The sequence below is a fragment of the Anopheles stephensi genome, chromosome 2 (genome assembly GCF_013141755.1).
Source record: "Anopheles stephensi strain Indian chromosome 2, UCI_ANSTEP_V1.0, whole genome shotgun sequence".
Taxonomy (NCBI): domain Eukaryota; kingdom Metazoa; phylum Arthropoda; class Insecta; order Diptera; family Culicidae; genus Anopheles; species Anopheles stephensi.
In genome coordinates this window covers 85,648,683-85,666,587 of record NC_050202.1, presented here as the reverse complement: position 1 = coordinate 85,666,587, position 17,905 = coordinate 85,648,683, and the positions used below count along the sequence as shown (strand labels likewise).

The window sequence follows — 17,905 nt, the reverse complement described above, 5'->3', positions numbered from 1 at the left end:
TCCAAAACTTCACCCATCTGGGGTCAAAAGTCAGCACCGACAGCAACATTGGTTGTTGAGCTTCGAGCAATGGTGCTGGCTGCCATCCGGTCATATTATAGCCTGTGGAAACTTCTCCACTCTAAATACCTGTTGCGACGGACGAAGCTGGGACTGTACAGAACATTTATAGTCCCAGTACTCACATACGCATCATATGCTCTTAGCCGCGTTCGAGAGGAAGATGCTCAGAAGGATTTTTGGCCCCGTATTTGTGTGGAAGGACAATGGAGGAGCCGCTACAATGACGAGCTCTACGAGCTGCACGATGATCTTACCATCGTGCAGCGAATTAGACTCGCCAGGCTCCGGTGGACTGGTCACATCATGAGAATGACACCGGACGACCCAGCCCGTAAAGTCCTTTTAGGCCGTCCACACGGACAGTCCCAGGCATCAGGAAGGAGCCAAAAAATCTTTCTAGGCATCCTTTCTTCCAGTAGAACACGGTCGAGAGGTTTTCTTCAGTTTTTGAGTTGAGGTTTTCTTGAGTTTTGAGCCAATCATTTGGCCATCTAATGGTAGTATAGCGCAAATAACAAATATTTTAATAAACCTTTTTCTCTCTATCAAGCTGTCGTGACAGTTAATAAGATTGTACATAAAAATTAATACTCAGTACTCACATAAGCCTCCGATGAGCTGTTCCCATTGGTGATGCAGGTTGATAGTGTGGATGTTCTCACCTGTAGAGTCCGGAATGGCAGCACCTCCTTTCACGCGATCAGCATTAGCTCCAACTCGGAAGAGTTCATACACACCGTCAAATAGTTCCACTTACACACTTAGCCAAAAAAACAACAGCATTTCTAATTCATAAATCGAACAAAACTTCTCTAATTTCGGCCCATCGACAGTCCACAACTGGCTGCCTATAATGAAACAGCATCGAACTAGCGTTTAATACGACAAAAACATTTTAATAGAAAAAAAAATCGGCAAACTTTGTCCCTGACGCCTGTACATTCCCGTACTCTCTACAACCGTTCCGCTGAGATTGTTCTCGCTCAGTACACACGCACTCGCATCGTGGTAAACACTGGCACAATATCTAAATATTACCGATTGATTGTATATAAATTTCTGTTTTAAAAATCGCATTCTTGCTTTGTACCTTTTGTCTGCGCCGAGTGCACCACCAACACGCACACGATGCTCGATTTTGTTTGCTTGTTATATATTACATCCCGCCACAGCTATCTGTTGCGCTGTAGGGCACATATGTGTCGTGTGTGTGTATAGAAGTGTCCTTCGCTCGTGTATTCCGGAGTATAAAATTGATAAAAGATGTTTCGTTCTCTGCTGTTAAGTGCGCGACAGTAATGTAAATATGGTTTCACTCTTACACAATCCTCTCAAGCTGAAATGTACATTTGCGAAGACTTGCTTAAGCACACGATTCCTCTTCGCCTTATTATATTTTTTTTTTGTTAGTCGTATTTGACCGTATTACTAGTGTTTGATAGGTTTTAACGTTCCTTGCCCTTCGATCGTAAAATTGTATAGTACACGATTACTAAAACAACAAACGGGGCAAACGTAACGAGGCATATATGAAAAGGGGGTGACAAAATAGAAACATGGGTAACCATCTCGAAATGTTCTGCCGCTACCGCTGTGTAGAATCTGTGTTCCCAAAATTACACCCTCACCTACGAAACGCTCAACATATCATTCATCCAGCTAGCTAACAACGACCCTAAACCTATACTATAGTATTTCTACTACCCTGTAGCTCGCGCATTTTTTTCATCTCCAGCGTTTGTGGTTAAGTTGTGTGGGGGGGGGAGGGGGGTGGATGGTCCTTAACACTAACCTACGATGGCAATAACTAACTTTTCTTCTGATTTGTTTCACTAGTTCTCCCTGATCCGGAGAATTAGCAAACTCCCAATAAATGTGTCAAACCAACTTACAGAACACGCGCTTGCTGTGTTCAAAGTGAACAAATTATCAAGTGAATATATGAATAGTGTAACTCTAGAAGTAAAGCACGTAACCCTAATTGCGTGCAGGAGCAAAGAAAAAGAAATTAACCGTAGAAAAAAATAACAAAAGAAATCCTTCCAATTTGAACTGTTACGCGAGATGACCAACATCAGTAGTCCCTTTCCCTTTTTCCTTGCGTAGCCACACTCGAGCCAAACACAAAAGAAACATCCCCGGCTACACGCTAGAGTTAGTCCGTCTAGTTCGTCTAATTGCTGGCGGCAACAGTGTCCGTTTCTTGCGCTGTTGTTGCTGGTGACGGTTCGATCTTGGGTGCTTCTTCACTCGCAACGATCTTCGTATCTACTGCAACAATAAGAAGAGATGTTATGTGAATTGTGTACGAAAAAACCCATAAAGGAACTTACCAATCGAGGCAGATTTTTCCACGTTATTGGTCTCGGCTGTCACCACGTTGTTCACCGTCACATCGGCAGCTGCATCTTTCGCCACCTCCATTGTGCTGTTGCTTTCCTCAACCTTATTCTTTGTGGGAGAAGAATCCGTTGTTTCCTGCACAACGGCGGTCGGAGCTGTCTCAACGACAGCGGAATCCGCTTTTACCGCTGATTCCTTGTCGTTCTCTCGAGGAGGCTCTTCCTTTGCCTCTTCGGTGGCCACTACTGCTTCCGGTGCTTCAGAAGCCTTCTTCGGAGAGGCGACCGACTCGGTGACTTTATCGCTTCCATTGCTTTCACAAACCGTTGACGCCGCCGTCTCCACCGCCTCTTCTTTCTTTTCATCTATTTCATCGGATTTGGTTTCATATTTCACCGCTTCATTTAATGCACGCTCCGGTTGAACGTCGGCCATCGCCACTTCTTCCTTCTTTTCCGTTGCCGGTTTAGAATCATCTTTCTGTACATCAACTTCCATCGCTTCATCTACCTTTTGTGCATCCGTCGTACCACTGTTGTTCACTTTTTCCTCTACTGGCGATTCTTTTTCCTTCGCAACACCGCTAGCATCCGTTTGATCTGCCGTTGTGCTACTGCTGCTCGAGGTAGTAGTATCTTTATCCTTGGCAACGCTAGTATTTTCCTCGTTCTTTTCCTCGACCACCGCCACATCCTCCTTCTTGGCAGGTTCTTCTACTGTATTAGCTTCCTTTTCCTTCACCTCGTCCTTATGCTGCGCTTCCTTTGATGATTCAGTCGTTTCCGGCATTTTTCCAGCATCGGTTTCTGTCACATCGGTAGTGGTAGTAGTTGCCGCCGCTGTTGCCTCGGTCTCGGTGTTATCCATCTTATTCTCGCCGGTCGTCGAGTCCTTCAAGTTGTCGGTGTACTCTTTGGGGAGTGCTGGATCCATCAGCACCAGCAGCCTTTTGCGTTCCCCTTGCGTTCCACGCTTCTTCGGTGTGGTTGTGGTGGTGTTGGGCGATTTAGATTCTTCGGGCTTCTTCGGGGTGGACGATGCGGCGGCACCGCCACGAGCACGCTTTGCCGGTGGGGTTGTTGCTGCGCTAGTCGGTGTACCACCACGTGCGCTCGATCGAGTACGGCGTCGTCCATCTTCCATCTCCATTTCCAATGAAACACCCAGAGTTTTCAGGAGCTCTTCGGTTTCTTTTTTGAAGGTATCTGCTTTCCTTTTTGGAGTGCGCTTCGTCTGCAAATACAAAGTAAAAATGTAAGTTAACAAACTGCCTTCGACACATGTTTACCACTGTGGCTCTGTTGTCCTTCCGGTACACTTCGTTGGAACGAGTTCAAACACGTTACGACCAAACAAAACAGCGCAAAGCAGGCGTAGAAAAAGCAGACACAGTCAGAACCAAACAACGTATTGTTCTCTCTTTCTTTACCGCCGGGACAATGAATTCAAAGAATTATGGATCGTCGGTGGGTTATTCTTAATATGCCCATTGCTCAAACCTCGTCTCATCTCAACTCATTTTTGTTAGAAATAGTTACTTTTGTATGTTAAATATATTAAGATATTTTATTCAAAAACAATCTTAACAACACCTCGTATCTTGTTGTATTTCATTTTGCCGCTTTTTGCAAAGCCTACTTCTCTTCATCAATGTTGCTGCTTTACTTTGAAATGTGCGTGTGTATGCGTGTACGGTCGAGCTTAGAGCGCCTGCCTGAACAAACCGCGGCGTATAGCAACATATTTTCCCGCCTCCAATCATCACTGTGCAAGACAAAACAAAACATCGCGCGTACGGTGGTGTTCGTGTGAGCTGACGCTGTCGTCAACACACAATCGCGATGCATGCATGACGACAAGGCGACAGAATTTCATATGCCGGTTAGGATTTCGTTTCCCAAATGCCTTTTGAATCTTTCAAGCATAGCATTAAATACGGAAAAGGATTAATTTCACCTACAAGGTGACACAGTTCCGTTTTTCACACGTTTCAGTTGCGATGGACAATAGTAAAAGAATCGTAATTGATATCTTTCAACATTTGTCGCATGCCAAAACGCAAGCAATGTTAGGTGGAAATTCTATTCTAACATGAAAAAATCTTTTTGAAAAAACACCATGTCAAAGATTTGGTTTTGGTGATAAATTATCGTCCATAAAGCGTTTTCATTTCTCCGTTATCGCATGCGTTGCACACACATCTCGCACCACACTTGCTACATGACGATGCACCACCACCTCCACCTAACACGTACCGTTTCTTCATTCGGCTTTCATCATGCCATTAAAAGTTGGCAAACAAAACAACATGAACAAACATTAAAAATGCGTTGCATGTTTTCAATTTGGCCCGCACGCACGTGGAGCACACGTATTTATATCATACACTAACAAAACTTCTACCAAACTCATACCCTCTTCTGACAAAGCGAATATCAACGTCTTAACTTACCGGTGTTCCTACTTGTGGCGTCTCCACCTCTGCCGGCTTCGCATCTTCCACCAACGGTGCTGGGTCCGCTTTTGATTCCGACATTTTTTTCACGTCTGTAGCAACACTTTCAACAGTTTCAACTCTCGCGCGCGCACTTACTCAATGGCTTGATTTCCGCTGAATCCAACGGACCACCCGGGAAACGACGGTGCGAACGAGCGGGTGTTGTACTCTGACAAGAGTGATGTAGCCACACGCATGCACGCACACACAAACAACGTCTATGCACGGCACTGTTGTGTGTCGTGTCTCGTCACCACCGAACTAGGCGAACTTGCGCCACAATAGCGAGGTTTGCTTGGCTTTTCCACGAACCAGCCGAACGAAACGAACACGATCGGTGCGCTCAACACCAATTCAACAGCCAAAATCGCGCCGGTTTTCCGCGGAACTGAACGATGCGAAGAGGCACACAGCTTGCTTGATGACTTTGGTGTTTGCTTTTCACCACAAGATCTCGCACTGCGAAGGAAGCCCGGAAAAGGGTAAATTAGTGTGATACTCCGTACGACGCTATCATCCCACTAGCACGTTCCCTCGGTAGAGCGTTATGGAATTAGTTAAATTGTGCAATTACCTTGAATTTACTGGAAATTAGCGCACAACTCGCACGGACGTGATCAACCCGAGAGCGTCTGGTTTGGTATGATTCGATGGAAAAAAAAATCGAATGTCAAGCTGACAGCTATGCTATTCGTGGGGGATAGGAATGTTACGCATCTTTGAACCGTTGAAAGACCAAAGCAAAGGACGGTCGTTGTTGGTTACAAGAGACCCAAAAATGGTGTAAAAATATTTACGATACACTTAAAAACTAGTTATTTTACACGCCCTCTCCAAGAAAGAGCAATTTACCTTCATCCAAACGCATATCCGTCCCGCAACGCTTAATCCACCGGCAACGCTTCATGCACTGATGGAAACGCTTAATTTTGCCGCTTGTCAAGCGGGAAATTGTTTTCGTTTTTCGCATGGAAGGACGATCCCGAAACGGCAAGCGCCTGTTCCCTTAAAATTAGAATTGTTTGTAAACCGTATCCAGCAAAACAATCAAGTTTACAATAGCTGACCAGTGCGTGTAGCGCAGATTCATAGAGACACGTGTGCTTTCCGGTTCTCTATCCCACACCATGGAGAACCTACTGCGGGGATCGTCCAGCTTCAGCGAAGCGGCAATGCTGTTTACCGATGAAAAGATTGCCAGCGCAAGAAGCAAGGTAGGAACGCATTTCGCGTTCGGCAAATGGATCTTACCCCCTCTTGTTATCGTATTTCTTTCTTCCAGATCGTTGAAGCATTGAACGAAACGCAAACAGCAAAGATCCCCCAGAAGTGTGAAATCATTGCAAAAGTGCAAGAGCTGCTGCTGCACACGGACGTGGAACTGTTGAATGAGTTTCTCGAAAACATACTAGTCCTTGCGCACGATCCCGCTGGCGATGTGCGGAAAGCGATCGCCGGTTTCATAGAGGAAGTATGCAAACAGCACATCGCATTGCTTCCGAAGGTAGTTGGCACGCTGTTTTCCCTGCTCCGAGACTCCATCCCGAACGTAACGAAACGGGTGATTCAGGGCTGTGGGTCTATCTACCGATTGGCGATACAATGGATCTGCCAGCTGGACGACATCCCGGAGGAAGTGGAACAGGCGTGGAACACGCTGTGCCTCATGAAGATTTCCATCCTGGACATGATCGATGACGATAACGATGGAATTCGAACGAATGCGATCAAGTTTCTGGAGGGTGTGGTGATTCTACAAACCTACCCCGACGAGGATAGTGTAAAGCGTGCGAACGACTTCTCACTCGCGGATGTGCCACTCACGATGAAACAGATCCGCAGACGCAAGCTGGAAGATGAAGCGACCAACATTTTTGAGCTGCTACTACAGTTTCACGGTGCGTCACACATTTCTTCGGTGAATTTGATCGCCTGTACGGGCACGCTGTGCACCATCGCGAAGCTGCGTCCAACCACAATGACGCGCGTAGTGGAGGCACTGAAGCATTTGCACTCAAATTTACCGCCAACGCTAACCAACTCGCAGGTCAGCTCGGTGCGTAAAAACTTGAAGATGCAGTTCCTAAACCTGCTCAAACATCCGGCCAGCTTCGAACACCAGGCGACGATCGCACAGATTCTGGTCGACCTGGGCGCGTCGAATGGCGAGATAACGCGTGCAATTCCAAAGATGGACAAAAAGGAACAGCAACGCCGTGCAAAGCGGGCGTTAGAAAACTCGATGGCATCGCAGCTTGCCGCCAAACGTGCCAAACTGGACGGACCGATGCGAAAGGACAAGGACGACGGTTCGGCTGAAGTGCGTGATCAGCCGCGCACCATGGAGATCGATTACGACGAGCTGAACGAACAGAAAAATCGTTCCAACCGGCAGAATGAACAGTTCCTTCTGGATGTGTTACCGAAGACGGAGCTGATAGCTCAGCTGGTCATTGCAAACATGGACAAACTTACCGACCAAATGCTACAAAGCGCAAAGCCCACTGCGGTGCTTTCGGTCGAGCAATACATTCAGAAGATTGCACAAGCGTTGGCCGTTCAGATGAGTGAGGTGAAGGCCGGTCCGGGTGCGTCTGCCTTCACAAAGGATCCCCCGATGAAGGTACGCATCAGCGACGAGGAAGAGAAGAATATTATCCTTTCCGGCAAACGCAAGCTGGGCGATTCATCCGCGGAACGATCATCCACACCGACCACCACCGATCAGGCGGACGATGAACTGCCGGACGGAGGAGCGGGCGATGAAGAGGAAGACGACGAGGCGCTTTCCGAGGAGGACCGCAAGAAGTTGGAGGCAACGCGTAAGCTACGCGAAACGCTGGAACGTGTCAAAGGTGGCACGGCGGGCGGGGGCGAACCGAAGCAAAGGCAGCGCATCAAACAGCTTAAGCTGCAGGAAATCACAAAACCTCTCCCGAAAGCCACCAAGGAAGCGTTCCTGATCGATGCAGTGGCGCGAATACTGAAGGCGGAACGGCAAGCCCTGATCGGTGGGGTCAGCACGCAGCGGCAGCGCATTATAACGGCTTTCGGATCGTCCTTCGTAAATCCCGTGCGGGACGTGATCATGGAACACATTCTGGAGGATCTCCCGAAACGAATCGATCTCGCGTTCTCGTGGATCTTTGAAGAGTACGGTCTGATGCAGGGCTTCACCCGGTACACGCACGTCAAGCACGATAATGGCCCGCAGTATCCCTACACCCAGCTACTGATGCGCCTCGTGACGAACATAATCGATCGTCCGAGGGAGACGTTCCGCCAGAAGGAATCGCTGCTGAAGCGCATCTACCTAGAAGCCCCGATGCTCCCGCAGGAACTGTTCGACACGCTTGTGCGTATGTGCGAGCTGGAAGAGCTAGCCGACTGTGGAATGCAGATCGTGAAGGACCTGCTAATCCGGCGGCCACCGAAAGAACGTCAGTATCTGGGCATTTTGCTCAAGTACGCGTACTACGAAAATGGGACGATCCGCGAGAAAGCCATCGAGTACGTAATGAACGTGTTTGCCGTCCATCGCATCATGACGGAGGAGATCGAAAAGAATGCACTCGCCTGGCTGGCGCACCTGGAGCAGGAAAACCCGTCCGAATCGATGTTTGCGGTGGAGTATGGACGCGCCGAACATCCGCGCACCTGGACGGAAGAGCTGGCGAAGGTGTGCCTTGGCCTGTTTCTCGAGGTGATGGTGTACGATCAAACGCTGCTAATGCGCTTCTCGGAGGTGTACATTAAGGCGACGTCCGAGATGAAACGGGCCGTGATACGAGCGATCGAGGGCCCGATACGGAAGATTGGTTCGGAAAGCGAGGAACTGCTGCGACTGATCGAACAGTGTCCGAAGGGATCGGAAACGATCATCATACGTATTATTTACATACTCACGGAGAAATGTAAGTTTTTTTTGTCGGTTTTTTTGAATGCGTGCGATATTATTTCCCATTTTCTTTTTGTAGCCCTTCCATCGGCGGACCTGGTCGAACGGGTTCGCACGCTGCACCAAACGAAGGTGTCCGACGTTCGATTGCTCATTCCGGTCATAAATGGGCTAACGAAGAAGGAAATCCTTAACGCGCTGCCCAAACTCATCAAGCTGAATCCGGGCGTGGTGAAGGAAGTGTTCAATCGACTGCTGGGGATCGGTGTCGAGTATGGGGCGGCAGAGCTACCGCTAAACCCGGTCGAGCTGCTCGTAGCACTGCACACAATCGAGACGAGCAAGGTGGAGCTTAAGTTTATCGTTAAAGCAACCTCCCTGTGCCTGGCCGAGAAGGACGTGTACACGCACGATGTGCTGGGCAGCGTGATGCAGCAGCTGGTGGAGATTTCGCCCCTCCCAACACTGCTCATGCGAACCGTCATTCAATCGCTTACGCTTCACCCGCGACTGGCCGGGTTCGTGACGAATCTGTTGCAGCGGCTCATCCTCAAGCAGGTGTGGAAGCAGAAGGTCGTCTGGGATGGGTTTCTCAAGTGCGCCCAGCGGCTGACGCCCCAAAGCCTGGGCATACTGATACAGTTGCCGGCCCAGCAGCTGCAGGATGCGATCACGATCTGTCCCGAGTTTCGCGAACCGATGCTGGAACATGCGCGGGAAATTATGGAGCATCAGATTGGGCACGTGTCGCAGCAGGTGATGGATGTGCTGCTGGGCATATCTCCGTACTCAACCACCGAATCGTCCGATCTCCAGGTCGTGGTAAGTTACGGAGCAGTACTGGCTTTTCAGTGTTCAGGGGTTCTTTTTTTCAAACTGAATTTTCTCATCCCAATGCAGAGCAACTACAGCGAAGAAGCACCGATGTCGTCCCACATGCCGGTTAAAATAAAGCTCGAAAAAGACGCCGACCCGCCGGCGGTCACACCGACACCGGCAACACAAGTTAAAGAGTAATGGCACATCCCCCACAAAAAAGAACTACAGTTAAACCACTAGAACCAGAAATAATAGCCAATGTTCGCAGAAAATAAATGTATATTTTACATTAAAAGTGTACAACAGTGCGCGCCTCCATTTGCCCCAGGGAATTGGCCGATCGATCAAGCATCGTGGCCGCCGACCGAAATCGAATAAAAGTATAATACAAACAAGGAACAGACCGATATCGCTTATCTATACACCCCCACGCACTCTCCTTACCCTCCACTTTCGCTGCTGGTTCCGTTGTCCGGCATCCGGCACAGCTTCGTGCACAGTACGCTCGCCTTGTTCAGCATTTCCGTCACGGTCGACAGGACCTTTTGCCACTCGAGCATCTCGTCGTTGTATCGCGATTCCTGCTGCTGAAAGATCGTTAGCCAATCGTTGCGCGTTCGCACCGTTTTGGCAAGCAGCAGCGAGTCCAGCTCTTCGCTATTGTCCAACCGGGACATTCGCTCCATATCCTCCATCTGTAGCAGCTTCGTGTAGAGCGTCGTGTTGACCACCAGCAACACCAGCAGCATAAACGCCACGAACCTCTTGTAGCCCGATTTGGATGACCGGGGTGGCAGCCCACCGCCACCCCCCACCACAACCGTCGGAACTCGGACCGGTTTCACTTTGGTATGGTGGTCCGCCAGGATGATCGTCTCCTCGATCGCCTTGTTTTGCGCGTGTACGCTACGGCGCGTACGGCGGCCCTTGCTCTTGGCCGGCGGAATGCAGTACTCGCTCTGCAGATTGCGCAACAGCGACGTGTAGAAATCCTCCAACCCGACCCAGGTGTTCTTCTCGATGAATCCCTTCACAAACCCGAAGATGGACTTGCGGTAGTGGACCTGTGCGTGCACCGAAAACACCGTGTGGTTGTCGACCGTGCGCGACATGCAGTAGTGCTGCGTGACGTAGAAGCTGTCCGCGTACGGTATGCCGCCCTGCACCGCGGTCACATCGATCGCGTACAGGTGGCCGGGCAGGGAGCACTTGCGCATCACCTGCGTTTCGGTGACGTGGGCATTTTTCGGTCCGATCGTTTGCGTAATGGCAATCGTGAGCGTCACGACCCGCTCCTTCAGCCCGTCCTTGTTCACCTTCCACTCGCCCGGCACCATGTCGGTCGTTTTGCGCACCTCGTGAAACTCCGTCAGGAACTTGGAACGGGAAAACAGCAGCTCGAACATGACGTCCACATTGATCGGGAGGATGGTGTGGACGAGCTGGCGGCCACTGTGCAGCGAATCACATTCGGCCGTGTTTGGTGGTTCGGCCGCCTTTTCCGGTTCCTCATCCGTCGTGTCGGACGAATCCGTCGCCAATCGTTCCGCAGGAGAGGACACCATTCTTTTGTGTTTCACAGCTTACTGGCGTGGTTTTGCTTCGTTGCCACGGTGCTGCGCTACGCTGCCTTCCGATGCGGGTTCACGGTGCACGATGCAGGAAATGACCGATTGGGAACCGATAGCATTGAGCAAAACGGCCCGATGATTCAAGACCGATGATTATCGACGAGGAAAAAAATGCACCCGAAATATTGATAACATTGTGTTCTTTTTGTGTCATCTGTTTTCACACCAGCGCGCACTGACAGATGGGTTTTGCGAGAGTGTGCGTGAGCGCACTGGTTTGACGTTTGATTTGTTATTGTTGTGCATGCATGCATGGAGTGTTTTTTTTTCTCATTCGTGTTGGAATCAGCTGCACAGGTGCTGCGTGTTGATATTACTACGAATAAATTTGAACTAAGTCGTTTGGGGTTTAAATTACCTTGATTTGGGCTAGTGGATTTATAATTGAAGGCCTTAGATGCTGGCTTCTACAAATGTGCCACAAAGTTAGGTTCGGATATCACCTGATTCGCCTGGTAACTACCATTCAAATTCCATACAAAATAAGCCAAAGAACTCTGAATCTCAGCCAGTATCTCAGTTATAAAGCTCGACTGGGACGATCTCGTTGTTAAAAGGGCGTTTTGGTACCTCGTTTCACGTTCCTAACTTCATATACTTACTGCCAAATCTGATCTGTTCCGGGGAATCGTATCAGGTCTGGGATACACAAGCCCTAACGTTTCAGAAAACACCAACAACACTCGTACGTCATGATATATCGCGCATGGCTATATGCCCGGTAGTTCTCTTTGAACACGAACACTCCCTGGACTAATGGATTCGCTCGGTGGACGCCAATGCCAGGGCAAGTGGAGTAGGATAATCCACAAGCTTACTGGAGCAGATATCCTGACGCGGTGGGCAGAGCTGGAAGGATATGTCGATTGAGACATCGCGATGAGGGTAGTGTAGCTCAGCCAGATGTTATTCAGCTAGATCAAGTGAGGTCCAATTGGCATTAGATGTTGTCTTCCTCAATGATCGTTTTGCGTCCCAATCCCCCATCAACTAGAATGGACAATTTGGCAATGTTTTCAACAATTCATTTGTGGTTTTATTATGCCATCTTTCGGTTGCAGCAAAACATATCGTTTTTCTTTTCATTTTTGTTTGTAGCAAAATACTTTTTGTTCTGATGTCGCTTGTCTCGCCCCAACCCTTCGAACACGTTGCATACTCGCTTAGTCCTAGTCGGTGTCTATCACGTTCTCGCAAGCTTCCTTGTGTCCGTGGTTGTTCCTATTCTTCGTCTACCGTTTGCCACCTACGTTGATTCCTCTTTCACGTTAAGGAAATCAAGCGATGAAATCACTCATAGAGTCTACGTAACAGCGGTAGTAACTTAATCTACAAAAGCACTATTAACTTAAATGCAGCCTACCAAACATTTATCGATTGCTTAAGCGGACTTAGGGGTGTCTACTTTACATTGTCTAATACGAGAGGTCTCTCTGTTGTGTTTGTGAGGAAGCAGGTATAACAGAACAGGGACAAACATAAAATTACCCTCGCCTAACTGGTTAACTGGATTGCATTTGCAGTTTCTGCGCTGATACTGGCGGAAGGAAATGCACAATAATATTGCCACAAGCGAATCTTCGCTTCCGAAGACTAGAATCAGTAATAACAAACCAAAATAAACTGATAACAACTACCCACATGGCAGAAGCTATGCCGTCTGCTATTTAGCTTTGCGTTGAATAAATACTAACAAAAGACATACGTGGTAGGTCACCACGTCTCTGACCGCATGCAGACCGTGATTTCCTTCCTTTTCTGGCCCGATTTCGTTCCGTTCCTTTACAATACTTTATCACTTATTGCTTAACTAATAAACTAGCAATAGGGTTGACTTTTCCCGCTTTTTTCCATCAGTAAGTGTGCGCTAGGGTACGTGCGTTCGCTCAAAGCGTGTTGGAAATTGTCATGATAACGGTTCGCCCTTTTTGCATGTTTGCCTGGAACTGGAAATCAAATGCACCTAGGTAAATAATAATTAAACGTAATCCTAATCGAGCCCGCATTACGCTTTTTTGGTAAGTTTTGCTTACGCTCGCAATCTTAGCGCAAACGGTTTAAGTAGTAAGGACTGTCGTTAGCGATACTTTTCAGTCACTGTTACGTTTTTTCCACGTCAGAAAGTTAAAAATGAAGCACAGGGAAGACAGTCAGTCGGGGGAAAAGGAACAGAATAGACGGTAACGAAAGTGAGGGCTGAAGGAACGGCGAAGGAAGCTAATTGCCGGTGGGGAATGCGCGTGGCCATACAAACTAATCTAGCGCTATGCCCTGAATCCACGAGCTGAGATCGCTGCTGTCCGATTCCATCACAATCTCCTGCGGAGAGTCGGGTGTCAGCAGGATCTGGGCCGCGGTTCGACCGCTCAGATAGGCACCGTGCACCGTCGAGTAGAAATTCGCATGCGTATGCTCACCGGCGAACAGTACCGAGGGCTAAAACGATCGTTCCCCTTTAATAAAAGCGTAATAAACACACCGAGATCGCACATCCTTACCTTCGACTGATGAGGACTCGAGTAGAGCGGCTGGGCAATGTTGTCGATATCGTCCTGCGAGGCACCAACGGCAATGGCCGTGTACGAACCACGACTGAACGGTTGCTTGCGCCAGCTGGTACATACGCACCGTTTCGGTTTCGGTACGAACGGGTCCTTCAGGAACTGGCGCAATATTTCTGTGCAACGTTCCGCAACGATTTCGTGCGATAGCGTCTCCATGTATTCCGCTTCCCGGCCCGATATCCAACCGAGCAGCAGCGTATCGGACACCTTCGAGAAGGAGTATATCTTTTTGTACCAATTGTCCTTCAACCACTGTCCGTCCGGTTCCTGCGTTTCATCGGGCGCCTCCCCATCGCTGCCATCCTGTCCGTCCCACAGTAGCATAATTTCACTGATGGTCGCGTTCAAAAACGGACGATCGTACTCGAGAAATATTTTGTCCACCGTGCCAAACAGCAAACTGTCGATCGATTCGATCTTGTACTGCGGCAACGCTGGCACGAACAGCGTTTCGCTTTGCTCCTTAAGCACTCCCAACGGGAGGGTACAAATCACATGATCCGCCTCATAAACGGCCCCATTTTCACACTCCACCACCACGTTTGCGGTCGATGTTTTGAGGATTTTTGTCGCTGCAGTTGCTTTCTGCTCGTCTGCGGTGCCTTGCGCATCGCCTCCAATCGGTACCTCCGTAACGGTACGATCGGAATCGTCCGACTCGTTACCATCATCTTCGTCCTCTTCCAGAATCGTATCACTAGCACCGCTCGCTGCCGCACCGCTACTGGCAGCTCGTAGGGCCGCTTTTCGCTTCCAGTGAATGCGTCGCACCGGACACGACAGTACAACGTTTTCGTTTGGCAGATTGTCGCACAACGGTTTCAGAATGGAGCTGTACCCGGACGGTAGCACAATATTGCCGCCCTGTAGCTCCGTGTAGCTGCCAAGCTCGAGTAGATCGATCTCGTCCATACTATGGCACCCGGTGATGCACGTTTCGCGCTTTAGCAGACAGTCAAAGATGAGCTTCCGCAGATGCTTCTCCTTCTGGCAGTCGACGCCGTTTAGGTACAGCTCCACCTCCAGATTAATGTGCTCGCCGACACTGTGTATGTCGGGCGGTGGTAGATACTGACACAGGAAGTACTCCTCGCAGCGCCGCAGAAAGCACACGTACGCTTCGTAGATTTCCTGCAGTATCTGGAACGGTACCTGTTTGCCGTCCTCCGTCGCTGCTACCACCTTGTGCGGCTTTGGTATGTTGATAATGCTGATCAGTCCGTGTTGCATCGCTAGCTCGAACATTGGGTTGCCAAGGACGCCATGGATCCAGTTGGCACCGAGCTCGATCTACAAGCAATAAACGGTTCGTTCCATTATTTTCTTATCTTCTACGTCACGTCCCGTCACTCCGTGCATAGAACTGTTATCACGTTTTATTGCAAAACAAAAAAAAATGCAACCCATCGCACCCTTCCCATGGCGATGCATTTGATAAATAAATCGATAAACCGCTCGGGATCACTTACATAAGTGGGTGCAGACAAATGCAACAAAAACAACCCATTCAACCCCCCGGTCTAAGCATGCATGACGGGAGGGAAGAGTGAGTTTTGGGGTCCAATCTTGCTATGCTCACCTTCTGCGATCCCATATCGATCGAAACGATGCGACCACCGACACGGTTGCGCCCTTCGAGTATGAGGAAATCCGTGCAGCCGTTCTTCGCCAGGTGGTTCGCGGACGAGAGTCCTGCCATGCCGGCACCTACTATGATCACTTTGTGCTTACGCTTATCCTGCTGTTGCTGCTGCTGATCGTTGTTCATCGTTTCCGCCGTTTTGTTGCTAGTTGTCGCTGCACCATCCTCACTCATGACTGTTTTCCCTTTTTCCGCGAGAGCCACAGACGGGCCCGAGGGGCGGTTGTGTGCGTACACGGGAGAGGAAAGTTTTCACAACTTCTCAGCTGAGCTGAGTTTTTCACCTACCACTATGCACCTATCGTGGTGCCGTACTTTTATCCGGCACACCGGCAGCAAAGGGCAGTTCCGGCTGCCTTTGTGATGCTTTTCGATTGTCGCGTTTGGATCGCAAGGTGGCCAGAAAACCATTTACGGCCAGGAACGGTGGTAGTCCGTGAACTTTCTCTGCAAAAGAACAACAACTGGAAACAACAATGTTGCCGTCAGAAGTGACAATCAAAACAATGCAGGCGCGACTACACTACGCGCATGTCGGCCGCTGAGAGAGGTTCTTGTTTTGACAACTAGGTGGCGCTTTTGGTAGGAAACCTCTTTTATCGTTTTTTTTTTCAATTTGCCCGTTTCACGTGATTCGAGCGTAGAATAATGTTGTTCTCTATTTGTTTTAATTCTAAATGCATTTAAAAGCAAGCCTGGCTTTTTTTCTTGGAGCATTTTGTGTGATTCGCATAGCTTGACGCCGGAAAATAGATTGGGTCGGAAGAACAAAAAAACGAACCATAAAGCAACTTTTATAAACAAGTAGGAAACTATTGCATTTAAATGCTATATTTCTCAAGCTTCATTTACAAGCGCTTTGCAAAGCTCGCAGAATAAATGGAAGCGAATCAACCGATTGATTAGCATTACGCTTGTTTTCGTGATTGAATTGATTTATGTAGAAATCTAGAAAACAGCCCCCCTCCGACTTCAGAAACAGAACGTGATCGTACGTACGCGTGCTTCGAGTACGGCGTAGAGTAGTAACTGCATTTCAAATCGCCTCTAGAGTGCCGAGAATAGAACTCTGAACTCTGCCACCAGCAGCACACCACCAGGAACCAAAAGAAGCAGGAAAACCACCGTAAGGGACAGACAGGCGTTACTGAGAACTCCGCGCGACCAGATCAGCTTGTTTGCGATACTGAAGTATACACCAGGCGAAGATGAGACGTGGCCGTAGCTGGTTTTTCGGGTGTAAGATTAGAATGAATACGTTACAGTTAAAAATAAGTCCAACCACAAAAAGTTGAGCCAAACATCGTGTAAGGAAAGAGAAGAGGTCCGAAGCAACTAGAACAACACGTCACAGCAGATGGCATGTGGAACGGAGGAGTGAAACACCCGATGGCCGATGACAAAGCCGCGAAAATCGTGATGCCAAAAATAAACGGCCATGTTTGTGTGTCGACCCGAACCGTTTGGGGCCACAGCAGAGAGACAGTCGAGACCGGGCGTATTGCAGTGTACGCCGGTAGACAACATTGATGGCTCCTCCTGCATCAACAACCGCTAGCAAACAACGAAGACTACGGCGTTGCCATGGGGAGAAGAGTAAAAGTAATTGGAACAGGACCGGCAGCAGCAGCAGCAGCAGCAGCATCCAAGCAACCAACGCGCGTCGTACCAGCAACGGGAAACTCCAGTGTACAACTGCGTCGGCAAGAGGAGGCCAAGTCCAGTGTCGGCTGATGATTAACGAAAGCGAACCAGAGAACACGCTGTGTGCCGGAAAGGCGAAGAAGCTACGAAAGGCAGTAAAAAGAAGAAGCTCCAACAATCTCCCATATTCTCGGTGCCGTTGCCCCAGAAGCAGACTCTGGGGGGTTTGTCGGTGATGCATCATCGTGGCGGAAAGCCTCTTGCTCCCCATGCTCCCGAATGCATCCCGTGCTGGGAAGGAAAGAACGCTATTGAGCGGTTCTTTGGATCGCACTCTTGAAACCATCCATCCACCACCATCCAGCTGACGCACGCCTCCCTTCCGATGATGGAATCTGTTTGCTAGAAATGGCACACAGCTGGTTCTCCTTCTTACACAAACCATCTCATAACCTGAAAACCTTCACGTCTACCTTCTGCGGACGGTTGTCGGTGGCGTTGTTGTTTGGCGCGCCGTAGAAACGTGACGCCAGATGACTCGCTACATCGAGAATTTCTAGCAGAAAGTGTACACACACTCAACCACGCTGCTCGCTGCTGCTGATTCCGGCCGAAAATGTCACCGGAAATGGTACGCTCTACGTGTCTGCCGTACTGATGTGAGAGACGTCCATTGGAGGTTTGAGGCAATGCAAGACAGTTTCCTGTGAGGAGTTCTTGGAATTCTTCGAACTTTGAATTGATTTTGAAGTAGTTTATTGATTACACTTTTGACATTTACAACACAAGGCCATGAACTGGGGG

At 49.0% G+C, this 17,905-nt stretch overlaps 4 protein-coding genes across 5 annotated transcripts; 1 reads left to right on the top strand and 3 right to left on the bottom strand.

Moving 5' to 3' along the window:
* Positions 1 to 933: 933 nt before the first annotated feature.
* LOC118503708 (suppressor protein SRP40-like) lies at positions 934 to 5,586 on the bottom strand. 2 transcript variants are annotated; one of them, XM_036037271.1, is made up of 4 exons: positions 5,478 to 5,586; positions 4,859 to 5,362; positions 2,397 to 3,639; positions 934 to 2,334 (listed from the first exon to the last, which is right to left on the bottom strand). In XM_036037271.1, the coding sequence occupies exons 2-4, from the start codon at positions 4,940 to 4,942 to the stop codon at positions 2,237 to 2,239; spliced, it is 1,425 nt and encodes a 474-aa protein (XP_035893164.1). In that variant the 5' UTR covers positions 4,943 to 5,362; positions 5,478 to 5,586; the 3' UTR covers positions 934 to 2,236. The 2 variants fall into 2 exon arrangements, with proteins under 2 accessions (XP_035893164.1, XP_035893165.1); XM_036037272.1 differs by having other exon boundaries at positions 934 to 2,331.
* Positions 5,587 to 5,840: 254 nt separating this feature from the next.
* On the top strand, positions 5,841 to 10,019 carry LOC118503706 (symplekin). The gene is made up of 4 exons (XM_036037269.1): positions 5,841 to 6,117; positions 6,186 to 8,817; positions 8,881 to 9,623; positions 9,702 to 10,019. Exons 1-4 carry the CDS (start codon positions 6,031 to 6,033, stop codon positions 9,816 to 9,818), a joined length of 3,579 nt encoding a protein of 1,192 aa, XP_035893162.1. The 5' UTR covers positions 5,841 to 6,030; the 3' UTR covers positions 9,819 to 10,019.
* LOC118503709 (protein Aster-B-like) lies at positions 9,882 to 11,472 on the bottom strand. Its single transcript, XM_036037273.1, has one exon. It carries the CDS (start codon positions 11,183 to 11,185, stop codon positions 10,061 to 10,063), a length of 1,125 nt encoding a protein of 374 aa, XP_035893166.1. The 5' UTR covers positions 11,186 to 11,472; the 3' UTR covers positions 9,882 to 10,060.
* Positions 11,473 to 12,258: 786 nt separating this feature from the next.
* Positions 12,259 to 16,658, bottom strand: LOC118503707 (spermine oxidase). The gene is made up of 4 exons (XM_036037270.1): positions 16,457 to 16,658; positions 15,395 to 15,921; positions 13,750 to 15,105; positions 12,259 to 13,687 (listed from the first exon to the last, which is right to left on the bottom strand). Exons 2-4 carry the CDS (start codon positions 15,629 to 15,631, stop codon positions 13,505 to 13,507), a joined length of 1,776 nt encoding a protein of 591 aa, XP_035893163.1. The 5' UTR covers positions 15,632 to 15,921; positions 16,457 to 16,658; the 3' UTR covers positions 12,259 to 13,504.
* Positions 16,659 to 17,905: the final 1,247 nt, after the last annotated feature.

Coding starts and splice junctions, on each gene's coding strand:
- LOC118503708 (XM_036037271.1), bottom strand. CDS start 4,942: ATGTCGGAATCAAAAGCGGACCCAGCACCGTTGGTGGAAGATGCGAAG. Junction 3,640..4,858: donor CGCCACAAGTAGGAACACCG/GTAAGTTAAGAC, acceptor TTGTATTTGCAG/ACGAAGCGCACTCCAAAAAG. Junction 2,335..2,396: donor GGAAAAATCTGCCTCGATTG/GTAAGTTCCTTT, acceptor TTATTGTTGCAG/TAGATACGAAGATCGTTGCG.
- LOC118503706 (XM_036037269.1), top strand. CDS start 6,031: ATGGAGAACCTACTGCGGGGATCGTCCAGCTTCAGCGAAGCGGCAATG. Junction 8,818..8,880: donor TTACATACTCACGGAGAAAT/GTAAGTTTTTTT, acceptor TTCTTTTTGTAG/CCCTTCCATCGGCGGACCTG. Junction 9,624..9,701: donor CGTCCGATCTCCAGGTCGTG/GTAAGTTACGGA, acceptor ATCCCAATGCAG/AGCAACTACAGCGAAGAAGC.
- LOC118503707 (XM_036037270.1), bottom strand. CDS start 15,631: ATGAGTGAGGATGGTGCAGCGACAACTAGCAACAAAACGGCGGAAACG. Junction 15,106..15,394: donor TCGATATGGGATCGCAGAAG/GTGAGCATAGCA, acceptor TATTGCTTGTAG/ATCGAGCTCGGTGCCAACTG. Junction 13,688..13,749: donor CGAGTCCTCATCAGTCGAAG/GTAAGGATGTGC, acceptor CGATCGTTTTAG/CCCTCGGTACTGTTCGCCGG.
- LOC118503709 (XM_036037273.1), bottom strand. CDS start 11,185: ATGGTGTCCTCTCCTGCGGAACGATTGGCGACGGATTCGTCCGACACG.